We start from the raw sequence: 14,102 nt of genomic DNA, 5'->3' as shown, positions 1-14,102 counted from the left end.
TAAGACTAATGAGTCACATGACACTTTTTTTTTGTGCACAATTTGGCTATTTTCACTTAGGGGTGTTGTCACAGCTGAGGATGGGGAAAATCCTCAGCCGTGCGATGCCAGAAGATGTTACGCGCTGCTTGACCAGGAGGACAGTATTAGGGAGCAGGTCACCTCCTATTGCGTCCCTAAACTGACCCTGACTCCTATCCATATGAGTCAACCCTGAAGGTGGGAGGACTCATACACCGGATGTCTAGGGGTCCCTACTAGCCCTCAGGATTGCCCTGGAACAAGGAGCAGGGTAAGACGACCTGTTCTTTCTGGACACGAATGAACTGGAGTCTCACTGGCCAAGCTGCAGGGAAAGGAACATAAACAGCCTATGGATATGGCAGGAGGCTGAAAAGCACTTCCACACCTACCTGCCACAGACACTCAGACTGGATCCCGTGCAAGACAGCAAGTGTCCACACCCAAACACAAATGGACACAGCACACACACAAACACACAGGAACCCAGATCCATAGGTGCATAACATAACAAAAGAAAACATCAAGTGGACATCAACATAAACCCAAGAGTCACAGTTAGTTAATGACCACAAGGGTGGTCCCCACTGGCAGATGTAAATACCAGGAGAGTGTCTCCATCAAAGCATGGCTGAAGCACCCCTCTGACCTGCACTATACACTGAGGCTTTATAGGCCCAAGTAGTCACACCCACATAGAGACACCCAGTGTCTCACACACACAGAAAGGGAGTTAACCCTTCCACCACCAGGGAAGGGAAAACACCACTTAAAGGGGAAGTGCACACAATACATAAAACCAAGTGCACACATACCAAATGGAACCGCATGCACAACATAGCAAGCTGCCACGATACAGCTCAGACCGCTATGCTGCCACATACATACTGTTGCCAGCGGCAACCACAGGTGAGGCAAATACCACAGCCCTCACCTGTGATTGACAACCAAACCAAAACCGCTGACAACCGCATGCGGTTCAGGAGTCACGACCATAACCATGGCCGTGACACTCCCACCCCTCAAAGCCCCCCCACCCAAAAAAGAAAACTAGTGAGGGACTCACACAAGGGGAAAGGAAAAGGGAACATCCACTCTCAGGAAATGGTTCCCACAAAGTCGCTGCCAGCTGCATCCTCTCCCAGCACACACTAAAGCTAGTCCAACGAGGCCTGCAGCCAGCCACACCGACACAGGGAAGAGAACCACTGAGACGTGGACGAGGGGACTCTCCACTCACGTCCCCACTCCAGTCGCTGCCAGCAGACAGTCCTAACCAGCACGCAGCCGGACCACTAACGGAATGCTGCCAGCAAACGACCAGAGATGGGAACATGGAGAAGGACGAGGGATCACGGACACGGAAGGTAAGGTGGCGGGGAATAAGCCACCAACCGTGCCGTTAACGGTGATCCCCCTTAACGCTCTCCCTCCGGAGAACGCGCATGCAGGCCACAAGCAGATGGCACTGCATGCTGCACCCTCTTTCGAAGGTGTGCACACCAAAAAAGAAACACGTGCAAATATAAAATCAGGGGACGCCAAAAGCGAACACGGTGAAGGGATGGCGGGGAAAAGCCAGGTCACCGCGCCGTCAGCGGCGAAACCCCCACAACGCTCTCCCTCTGGAGAACGCTCATGCACCCCATCCGCAGATGGCGGTACATGCTTCACCCTCTTTCGAGGGAAGGCCACGTGAGGAGCCTTTGTGGTCATACTGTCACGGCTGAGGATGGGGAAAATCCTCAGCCGTGCGATGCCAGAAGATGTTACGCGCTGCTTGACCAGGAGGACAGTATTAGGGAGCAGGTCACCTCCTATCGCGTCCCTAAACTGACCCTGACTCCTATCCATATGAGTCAACCCTGAAGGTGGGAGGACTCATACACCGGATGCCTAGGGGTCCCTACTAGCCCTCAGGATTGCCCTGGAACAAGGAGCAGGGTAAAACGACCTGTTCTTTCTGGACACGAATGAACAGGAGTCTCACTGGCCAAGCTGCAGGGAAAGGAACATAAACAGTCTATGGATTTGGCAGGAGGCTGAAAAGCACTTCCACACCTACCTGCCACAGACACTCAGACTGGATCCTGTGCAAGACAGCAAGTGTCCACACCCAAACACAAATGGACACAGTACACACACAAACACACAGGAACCCAGATCCATAGGTGCATAACATAACAAAAGAAAACATCAAGTGGACATCAACATAAACCCAAGAGTCACAGTTAGTTTATGACCACAAGGGTGGGCTCCACTGGCAGATGGAAATACCAGGAGAGTGTCTCCAGCAAAGCATGGCTGAAGCACCCCTCTGACCTGCACTATACACTGAGGCTTTATAGGCCCAAGTAGTCACACCCACATAGAGACACCCAGTGTCTCACACACACAGAAAGGGAGTTAACCCTTCCACCACCAGGGAAGGGAAAACACCACTTAAAGGGGAAGTGCACACAATACATAAAACCAAGTGCACACATACACACATACCAAACGGAACCGCATGCACAACATAGCAAGCTGCCACGATACAGCTCAGACTGCTATGCTGCCACATACATACTGTTGCCAGCGGCAACCACAGGTGAGGCAAATAACACAGCCCTCACCTGTGATTGACAACCAAACCAAAACCGCTGACAACCGCATGCGGTTCAGGAGTCACGACCATAACCATGGCCGTGACAGGTGTACTCACTTTTGTTGGCAGTGGTTTACACATTAATGGCTGTGTGTTTTTGGGGGCACACCAAATTTACACTGTTATACAAGCTGTACACTGACTACTTTACATTGTATCAAAGAGTCAGATCTTCAGTGTTGTCCCATGAAAAGATAGAATGCAATATTTACAAAAATATGAGGGGTGTACTCAGTTTTGTAAGATACGGTAGTGAGGAGTCCAGAAGACACTATTTTTTATTTTCCCTCTGCCGTCATTCTCCCAATGTCAGCACTTAAAGCTGCGCCGGAATATACGGTCTGGCTTGCTGTGCTAACACAATAGGGAGGACTCATGAGTGTATGCACAGCAGTCCTGACAATGCATTTTAGAGTAGTTATGAGCACTGATGGGAGGTGGGGGTACAGTAGGAAAATAGAAATAGAGATCTGGATTTCTTATCTGCAGTACTACTCACGTGTCACCAAAGATCATAGTCCAAGATCACGACAGATGACAGATTCCCTTTACAGTTCTGGTTTGCATTAGTTTCAATATACTTGCCTTGCTCTGGTTTTAATATTGTTGCCTTTTCTTTACTCTGCTTCTGTCACCCCCAAACAGCAATTTTCAGTTTTGGACTTAATATATTTGCTAATGTACGCAGATTTCATATATACCCCTCTTACCTCTGGCTGTGCTGTAATTTCAGTAAAAATAGTACTTTTGTGATATGCAAATTATTTCACTACCAGCAAGTTGGGCGGACTTGCTGGTAGCCGCCGCATCCTCGGTCTGAAAAAACGCCCCCTCCTCCACTTGATTTACAGGGCCAGCGAGCGCTCTCATCCTCCAGCTGGCCCTTCCTGCAGCTCAAATCCCACGCCTGCGCCGTTCCGGTCCTCATTCGGCACAGGCGCTCTGAAAGAAGGATGCTCGCTTGGCTGCTCCTTCCTCAGTGCGCCTGCCCCGATGACGTCAGCCCTACACCCAGAAGAGAAGACGCCGACATCGCTGGTAAGGAGGCGGAGAGTCCGGTGACGTCGCTGGATGCTTGATTTAGGTATTTGCCTAATAAGCATGCAGCCACTACAACCACCAACGAAATGGGGTGCCATTATAAAAAAAATAGGATATTTAGAGATAATATACCACCAACGCTTATAAATAATATACCCATAATTAATAAATATATATATAGAGAGAGAGAGAGAGCACATATAAATAAATAAATATAGATATATGTATGTATATATAACATATAAATATATATATATATATATATATATATCAAACACAGCCATAAATAAGTGTATATATATATATATATATATATATATATATATATATGTATATACATATACAGTACAGACCAAAAGTTTGGACACACCTTCTCATTCAAAGAGTTTTCTTTGTTTTCACGAATATGAAAATTGTAGATTCACATTGAAGGCATCAAAACTATGAATAACAAAAAAGTGTGAAACAGAAAATATGTAATATTTTAGGTTCTTCAAAGTAGCCAAAGGTGTGCCCTGTCAGGTTTAATAAGTGCGATTTCTTGCCTTATAAATAGGGTTGGGACCATCAGTTGCGTTGTGGAGAAGTCAGGTGGATACACAGCTGATAGTTCTACTGAATAGACTGTTAGAATTTGTATTATGGCAAGAAAAAAGCAGATAAGTAAAGAAAAATGAGTGGCCATCATTACTTTAAGAAATGAAGGTCAGTCAGTCCGAAAAATTGGGAAAACTTTGAAAGTGTCCCCAAGTGCAGTCACAAAAACCATCAAGCGCTACAAAGAAACTGGCTCACATGCGGACTGCCCCAGGAAAGGAAGACCAAGAGTCACCTCTGCTGCGGAGGATAAGTTCATCCGAGTCACCAGCCTCAGAAATCGCAGGTTAACAGCAGCTCAGATTAGAGACCAGGTCAATGCCACACAGAGTTCTAGCAGCAGACACATCTCTAGAACAACTGTTAAGGAGACTGTGTGAATCAGGCCTTCATGGTAGAATATCTGCTAGGAAACCACTGCTAAGGACAGGCAACAAGCAGAAGAGATTTGTTTGGGCTGAAGAACACAAGGAATGGACATTAGACCAGTGGAAATCTGTGCTTTGGTCTGATGAGTCCAAATTTGAGATCTTTGGTTCCAACCACCGTGTCTTTGTGCGACGCAGAAAGGGTGAACGGATGGACTCTACATGCCTGGTTCTCACCGTGAAGCATGGAGGAGGAGGTGTGATGGTGTGGGGGTGCTTTGCTGGTGACACCGTTGGGGATTTATTCAAAATTGAAGGCATACTGAACCAGCATGGCTACCACATCATCTTGCAGCGGCATGCTATTCCATCCGGTTTGCGTTTAGTTGGACAATTACCCCAAACACACCTCCAGGCTGTGTAAGGGCTATTTGACCATGAAGGAGAGTGATGGGGTGCTGCGCCAGATGACCTGGCCTTCACAGTCACCGGACCTGAACCCAATCGAGATGGTTTGGGGTGAGCTGGACCGCAGAGTGAAGGCAAAAGGGCCAACAAGTGCTAAGCATCTCTGGGAACTCCTTCAAGACTGTTGGAAGACCATTTCAGGTGACTACCTCTTGAAGCTCATCAAGAGAATGCTAAGAGTGTGCAAAGCAGTAATCAAAGCAAAAGGTGGCTACTTTGAAGAACCTAGAATATGACATATTTTCAGTTGTTTCACACTTTTTTGTTATGTATATAATTCCACATGTGTTAATTCATAGTTTTGGTGCCATTAGTGCGGGCATGTCCAAAGTCCGGCCCGCGGGCCAATTGCGGCCCGCGGCCAGGAGTAAAACGGCCCCCCAGAGGTTTGATTGAATCGTTAGTATTCCGGCCCCCGGCCCCTCTCACCAGTCACCGCCAGCTCACCGGGAGCCCACAGCTTACAGGAAGAGGCTGCATCAGCAAAGGCCAAATCTCGCGGCGACGTCCGAGATCACGCAAGATTTGGTCTTTGCCTTCACAGAGAAGGAAAGCCAAGATCTCACAACGTCCGAGATCTCGCGGGATTTGGGCTCAGGGAGAAGGAAAGCCCAAATCTCAGATGTCACGAGATCTCTGACGTCACGAGATCTCGGACATCGCGAGATCTCGACTTTTCTTCTCTGTAGTAAGGCCAGAATATATATGTCTTACAGAATAGGTAGGATTATCTTTGTTTTACATTGTAAATTATGGGAACTATCTTATAAATGTCTAGACTATGAGGCCCATATCTAAAGAGTTCTCCTCACAGTCTATAGATTGCACCCTTCTCAGGTTGGCCTCTCTGATTAGGTCAGTTACATAAATGGCTAGGCCAGGCCAGAAACCTAATTCCTCTGTCTTCTTACAGATTAATTTTCCTAACTAACTGCACATACACTATCTCACTCTGACTGAATGGCCAGGAGGATGGCAGCAAATCCCCAATACAGTTCAACCTCAACCTTGTTGCATAGTTTTCTACACAGAACCGGCATAGAGTTCCGTCATCGGGGCTCTATGCCGGAAGAATCCTGATCAGTTTTATCCTAATGCATTCTGAATGTAGAGAAATCCGTTCAGGATGCATCAGGATGTCTTCAGTTCCGGACCTGAACGTTTTTTGGCCGGAGAAAATACCGCAGCATGCTGCGCTTTTTGCTCCGGCCAAAAATCCTGAACACTTGCTGCAAGGCCGGATCCGGAATTAATGCCCATTGAAAGGCATTGATCCGGATCCGGCCTTAAGCTAAACGTCGTTTTGGTGCATTGCCGGATCCGACGTTTAGCTTTTTCTGAATGGTTACCATGGCTGCCGGGACGCCTTTGAACCAGATCTAGCCTATCTGCTGCAGTCCAGATCTCAGTTTCACCCTTCACATTAGTGCAGCAAGATTTTTTTCAGTTGAAATGAATACATTGTAAAATCTCAGTTAAAGGGAACCTGTCATCAACTTTATGCTAATCTCACTGAGGGCAGCATAAATTAGTGACAGAAATGCTTATTTCAGCGGTGTGCCCCTCATGAGCGAAAAGTAAGTGGTTGCTGAGAACCAGCATCATAATCATTACAGCCCAGGCCTTGAAAAGAGTCAAATCTACCTGAGAAGAGTCCTGGTTATTCCTAATCTCTTGCTCTCCCCGTCCATCTGCTGATGATTACCAGTTCTCTCCTAGACAGAAAGGGAACTTGGTAGAAGACGGTCAGTCATGAGCAGGAATCTATGACTAACCAGGACTCTTCTCAGGTGGCCGGGACTCTTTTCCAGGCCCAGTCTGCAATGATTGTGATGTTGGTTCTCGGCAACCACTTACTTTTAACTTATAAATGACAGGCCGCTGAAATCAACTCCCCTGTCTCTACTTTATTCTGCCTTTAGTATAGTATGGGCGGAATAAAGTTGATAACAGGTTCCCTTCAATGTCAGTTGGTCAATCAGTTATAAATATATTTGAACATATGAGTATACTTGGTGTTATGTTCCAGTTCACATTTTTGGAATTTAAAAGTTAACAGACAACCTTGTAAAGTACTGTTTCCGACATATTTCTGCCTCCTGTTTTTTATATTGAAGGCAGAGTGATTTAACACCTGTTTAGATTTGTCATCCAAGTCACAAAATGAAAGGTATGCCGTTTGCAATAAAATTTGCATAAAATAGTTAATTTGCATGTAATTTTCATGGTTCAAAGAATGTTGGGCAAAATGGTCGGCCCTCGCACATGTTCAATTTATCAAATCTGGCCCTCCTCGAAAAAAGTTTGGACACCCCTGCATTAGTGGGAATCTACAATTTTCATAGTCATAAAAATAAAGAAAACTCTTTGAACGAGAAGGTGTGTCCAAACTTTTGGTCTGTACTGTATATATATACACACACATTTATTTATGGCTGTGTATGATATATATATATTTATATGTAATATACTGTATATATATATACAGACGTGGACAAAATTGTTGGTACCCTTTGGTCAATGAAAGAAAAAGTCACAATGGTCACAGAAATAACTTTAATCTGACAAAAGTAATAATAAATTAAAATTCTATAAATGTTAACCAATGAAAGTCAGACATTGTTTTTCAACCATGCTTCAACAGAATTATGTAAAAAAATAAACTCATGAAACAGGCATGGACAAAAATGATGGTACCCCTAACTTAATATTTTGTTGCGCAACCTTTTGAGGCAATCACTGCAATCAAACGCTTCCTGTAACTGTCAATGAGACATCTGCACCTCTCAGCAGGTATTTTGGCCCACTCCTCATGAGCAAACTGCTCCAGTTGTGTCCGGTTTGAAGGGTGCCTTTTCCAGACTGCATGTTTCAGCTCCTTCCAAAGATGCTCAATAGGATTGAGGTCAGGGCTCATAGAAGGCCACTTTAGAATAGTCCAATTTTTTCCTCTTAGCCATTCTTGGGTGTTTTTAGCGGTGTGTTTTGGGTCATTGTCCTGTTGCAAGACCCATGACCTGCGACTGAGACCAAGCTTTCTGACACTGGCTAGTACATTTCTCTCTAGAATTCCTTGATAGTCTTGAGATTTCATTGTACCCTGCACAGATTCAAGACACCCTGTGCCAGACGCAGCAAAGCAGCCCCAGAACATAACAGAGCCTCCTCCATGTTTCACAGTAGGGACAGTGTTCTTTTCTTGATATGCTTCATTTTTTCGTCTGTGAACATACAGCTGATGTGCCTTGGCAAAAACTTCGATTTTTGTCTCATCTGTCCACAGGACATTCTCCCAGAAGCTTTGTGGCTTGTCAACATGTAGTTTGGCATATTCCAGTCTTGCTTTTTTATGATTCGTTTTCAACAATGGTGTCCTCCTTGGTCGTCTCCCATGTAGTCCACTTTGGCTCAAACAACGACGGATGGTGCGATCTGACACTGATGTTCCTTGAGCATGAAGTTCACCTTGAATCTCTTTAGAAGTCTTTCTAGGCTCTTTTGTTACCATTCGGATTATCCGTCTCTTAGATTTGTCATCAATTTTCCTCCTGCGGCCACGTCCAGGGAGGTTGGCTACAGTCCCATGGATCTTAAACTTATGAATAATATGTGCAACTGTACTCACAGGAACATCTAGTTGCTTGGAGATGGTCTTATAGCCTTTACCTTTAACATGCTTGTCTATAATTTTCTTTCTGATCTCTTGAGACAGCTCTTTCCTTTGCTTCCTCTGGTCCATGTCGAGTGTGGTACACACCATATCACCAAACAACACAGTGATTACCTGGAGCCATATATATAGGCCCAATGGCTGATTACAAGGTTGTAGACACCTGTGATGCTAATTAGTGGACACACCTTGAATTAACATGTCCCTTTGGTCACATTATGTTCTGTGTTTTCTAGGGGTACCATCATTTTTGTCCATGCCTGTTTCATGAGTTTATTTTTTTACATAATTCTGTTGAAGCATGGTTGAAAAACAATGTCTGACTTTCATTGGTTAACATTTATAGAATTTTAATTTATTATTACTTTTGTCAGATTAAAGTTATTTCTGTGACCATTGTGACTTTTTCTTTCATTGACCAAAGGGTACCAACAATTTTGTCCACGTCTGTATATATATATATATATATATATATACATACAGACGTGGACAAAATTGTTGGTACCCTTTGGTCAATGAAAGAAAAAGTCACAATGGTCACAGAAATAACTTTAATCTGACAAAAGTAATAATAAATTAAAATTCTATAAATGTTAACCAATGAAAGTCAGACATTGTTTTTCAACCATGCTTCAACAGAATTATGTAAAAAAATAAACTCATGAAACAGGCATGGACAAAAATGATGGTACCCCTAGAAAACACAGAACATAATGTGACCAAAGGGACATGTTAATTCAAGGTGTGTCCACTAATTAGCATCACAGGTGTCTACAACCTTGTAATCAGCCATTGGGCCTATATATATGGCTCCAGGTAATCACTGTGTTGTTTGGTGATATGGTGTGTACCACACTCGACATGGACCAGAGGAAGCAAAGGAAAGAGCTGTCTCAAGAGATCAGAAAGAAAATTATAGACAAGCATGTTAAAGGTAAAGGCTATAAGACCATCTCCAAGCAACTAGATGTTCCTGTGAGTACAGTTGCACATATTATTCATAAGTTTAAGATCCATGGGACTGTAGCCAACCTCCCTGGACGTGGCCGCAGGAGGAAAATTGATGACAAATCTAAGAGACGGATAATCCGAATGGTAACAAAAGAGCCTAGAAAGACTTCTAAAGAGATTCAAGGTGAACTTCATGCTCAAGGAACATCAGTGTCAGATCGCACCATCCGTCGTTGTTTGAGCCAAAGTGGACTACATGGGAGACGACCAAGGAGGACACCATTGTTGAAAACGAATCATAAAAAAGCAAGACTGGAATATGCCAAACTACATGTTGACAAGCCACAAAGCTTCTGGGAGAATGTCCTGTGGACAGATGAGACAAAAATCGAAGTTTTTGCCAAGGCACATCAGCTGTATGTTCACAGACGAAAAAATGAAGCATATCAAGAAAAGAACACTGTCCCTACTGTGAAACATGGAGGAGGCTCTGTTATGTTCTGGGGCTGCTTTGCTGCGTCTGGCACAGGGTGTCTTGAATCTGTGCAGGGTACAATGAAATCTCAAGACTATCAAGGAATTCTAGAGAGAAATGTACTAGCCAGTGTCAGAAAGCTTGGTCTCAGTCGCAGGTCATGGGTCTTGCAACAGGACAATGACCCAAAACACACCGCTAAAAACACCCAAGAATGGCTAAGAGGAAAAAATTGGACTATTCTAAAGTGGCCTTCTATGAGCCCTGACCTCAATCCTATTGAGCATCTTTGGAAGGAGCTGAAACATGCAGTCTGGAAAAGGCACCCTTCAAACCGGACACAACTGGAGCAGTTTGCTCATGAGGAGTGGGCCAAAATACCTGCTGAGAGGTGCAGATGTCTCATTGACAGTTACAGGAAGCGTTTGATTGCAGTGATTGCCTCAAAAGGTTGCGCAACAAAATATTAAGTTAGGGGTACCATCATTTTTGTCCATGCCTGTTTCATGAGTTTATTTTTTTACATAATTCTGTTGAAGCATGGTTGAAAAACAATGTCTGACTTTCATTGGTTAACATTTATAGAATTTTAATTTATTATTACTTTTGTCAGATTAAAGTTATTTCTGTGACCATTGTGACTTTTTCTTTCATTGACCAAAGGGTACCAACAATTTTGTCCACGTCTGTATATTTATATGTGCTCTCTCTCTCTCTCTCTCTCTCTCTCTCTCTCTCTATATATATATATATATATATATATATATATATATATGTGTGTATGTGCTCTTTACACACATATATATATATATATATATATATTAATTATGGCTTATGGGTATATTATTTATAAGCGTTGGTGGTATAGTGTCTCTAAATATCCTTTTTTTTAAAATAATGGCACCCCATTTCGTTGGTGGTTGTAGTGGCTGCATGCATATTAGGCAAATACTTACCTAAATCAAGCATCCAGCGAAGTCACCGGACTCTCCGCCTTCTTACCAGCGATGCCGGTGTCTTCTCTTCCTGGTGTAGGACTGACTTCATTGGCGCAGGCTAACAGCAAGTCCGCCCAACTTGCTGGTAGTGAAATCATTTGCATGTCACAAAAGTACGATTTTTACTGAAATTACAGCACAGCCAGAAGTAAGAGGGGTATATATGGAATCTGCGCACATTAGCAAATATATTAAGTCTAAAGCTGAAAATTGCCGTTTGGGGGGTGATAGAAGCCCTTTAAGGCCAAGTTCACGCTTATTATTTATTTGGTTTATTATTTAGTTATTTCTATCAGTTATTGTGAACCAAAACCAGTAGTGAAGCCTACTCAGAGATAAGGTATAAGAGTCCATTCACACGTTCGTATGCTTTTTGCGAATCCGCAAGACACGGACACCGACAATGTGCGTTCCGCATTTTGCGGACGTCAAATCCCCGGCACTCTCATAGAAAATGCCTTTTCTTGTCCGCAATTTACGGAACGGAAGTGCAAATGCGGATGCAGACAGCACATTCCAGCCCCATTGAAAATGAATGGATCCGCATCTGTTCCGCAAAATTGCTGAATGGATGCGGACCCATTTTGCGGACGTGTGAATGGACCCTAAGGGAAAGATTTGCACCTGTTCTGTGTTTTTGACCCACACCTGGTTTTGGCTCAAAATAGCTGAGCAAAATAAGTGACCAAATAACTGAAGTATGAACTTAGCTTAAGGGCCCATTCACACAACCGTATTTTTCTGTCCGCAACCGTTCAAAAATGTTGCGGATTGGATGCGGAGCCATTCATTTCAATGGGCCCGCAAAAGACACTGTGTGCTTCAGAACTTCCATTCTGTGGCCTGCAAAAAATATAGAACATGTCCTATTCTTGTCTGTATTTGCGGACAAGAAGATGCATTTCTATCAGAACACACACGTCCCGTTTCTATGTTTTGCAGTCCACAAAAACGGATACGGTTCAGTGAATGAGCCCTATATTCGTCTAAATGTATTTTTAATTTATCCTAATTTTCTCGGACCTACACTGTTCTTTATTTCAGCTTTTTATGGTGGACAACGGAGCAGATGATTGGAGAATAGCCATGACCTATGAACGGATATTTTTCATCACCCTAGAGTTGACTGTGTGTGCCATCCATCCCATTCCTGGACAATACTCCTTTACATGGACAGCTCGCCTGGCCTTCTACTATACACCTTCTGTAGCCAATGCTGACATAGACATCATCTTATCTATCCCCATGTTCTTAAGGCTATACTTAATTGGAAGAGTTATGCTCCTTCATAGCAAGCTTTTCACTGATGCCTCATCAAGGAGCATAGGTGCCCTCAATAAGATCAATTTCAATACTCGCTTTGTAATGAAGACTCTTATGACCATCTGTCCAGGCACGGTTCTCCTGGTTTTCAGTATCTCATCCTGGATCATTGCAGCATGGACAGTTCGAGTATGTGAAAGGTAAGTACCTATCTGGATATAGCATTCAACCAAAATGTTTATCTAACAGAAATATCCATTATGTGTCCAGCATGGGTTTGGCATGCTTTTACCCTTTAAACTGACCTCTCTCTTTAATTATAAACTTTGGGTCAAGTAGAACACCACTTTAATAAAGTAAACCCATCTTCTGATAAATGTGTGTATGATCCTATGTCAACTGTCCATCATATTGCTTATGTTTGCTTTTAATTTGTGTATGGCTACAACTGGCTAAAAAGATGAACATTTTAAGCTTATGATAGCGGCAACTCATGAAGTTGACATACTCGTTAAACACACCCTTTTGAGATAGCACATAGTGTTCTTCTCATACATTTTCCTGTATATTTCTACTGGCATAATCCTATGGCATTGTGTGGACAGCCAGTAACCATAATTAGAGAGGCCCATTGGTCCTACTTATTGAGCCCAATAAAGGTTCTAACATGAGTTGAACTATTTGCATGATAAGTTCCACTAATGAACCCTGAGAATGAATCTGTCTTTTAAGGTACACTACCAGCAATGTGAGCTCAGGTTTAGGGTTTTAATGCTAGATGCAATTAAATCTAATAATCGCCAAAGTACGGTACATACTATACATAAGCAAAGGCAAATTTCTCTTCCTTCAAAATTCAGTAATAGTTCATTTTAAATATGGCATTTTAAACATCTAGGCTACACTAGAATTGCAAAAAAAAAAAACTTACTGCAGATATGTAGAACATATTCAGCCAGATGTTAGGCAAGAGTGATTAGGTACTTTCCATGGGCCAAATTTCTCTACATCTATTTTGCACATACATTCTGTACCAAGCTTAAAGGGGTTGTCCAGGGATTTTTAAGTAATGCCCTATCTTCCGGAAACGGCCATACCTAGCTGATCATGGGGTTCGACACCCTGCACCCCCGCAAATCAGCTTGCATAACTATGTCAGTGGAAGTCATCACCTGAGTTACACAGCACTAGAGTTGTTGCGATACCACATTTTTTATTCAATTTCGATACCAAGTATTGCGATACTCGATACCATTTGATACCACACGAAAAAGATAAAACACCAAAAAAGCCATGTGCATTCCGCAATTAAAAAAAAATGTCGAATCACACAGTTTAAAAAAATAAAAATAAATTTCTGTTCTGGCATTCACCGCATAGATTTTTTTTTCAAATATTTTAATAGTTTGGATTTTTCAGATATGTGATATGTTTATTTATTTATTGTTTATATATTGTATATGTAAAATTGGGAAAGGAGGTGATTTATACTTTGGTGGGTTTTTTTTTTACTTTTTATTTAATAACTATTTTCCCCCTTAGGGGCTAGAACCTGGGAGCCAGGTCTTCAGTAGCGTCCTGGCTACCATGGTAACCAATCAGA

At 43.0% G+C, this 14,102-nt stretch overlaps 1 protein-coding gene across 1 annotated transcript in view; it reads left to right on the top strand.

Annotated features, from left to right (window-relative positions):
* KCNN1 (potassium calcium-activated channel subfamily N member 1) overlaps positions 1-14,102 on the top strand; it is a 238,378-nt gene that overhangs the window by 76,429 nt on the left and 147,847 nt on the right. Inside the window, exon 4 of the mRNA XM_044285284.1 lies at positions 12,281-12,699. Within this exon, the coding sequence (XP_044141219.1) occupies positions 12,281-12,699 (419 nt within the window). The remainder of the gene's footprint in view (positions 1-12,280; positions 12,700-14,102) is intronic.

Source organism: Bufo gargarizans, chromosome 1 (assembly GCF_014858855.1).
Source record: "Bufo gargarizans isolate SCDJY-AF-19 chromosome 1, ASM1485885v1, whole genome shotgun sequence".
Classification (NCBI taxonomy): domain Eukaryota; kingdom Metazoa; phylum Chordata; class Amphibia; order Anura; family Bufonidae; genus Bufo; species Bufo gargarizans.
This window is presented reverse-complemented; position numbering and strand designations above follow the sequence as displayed.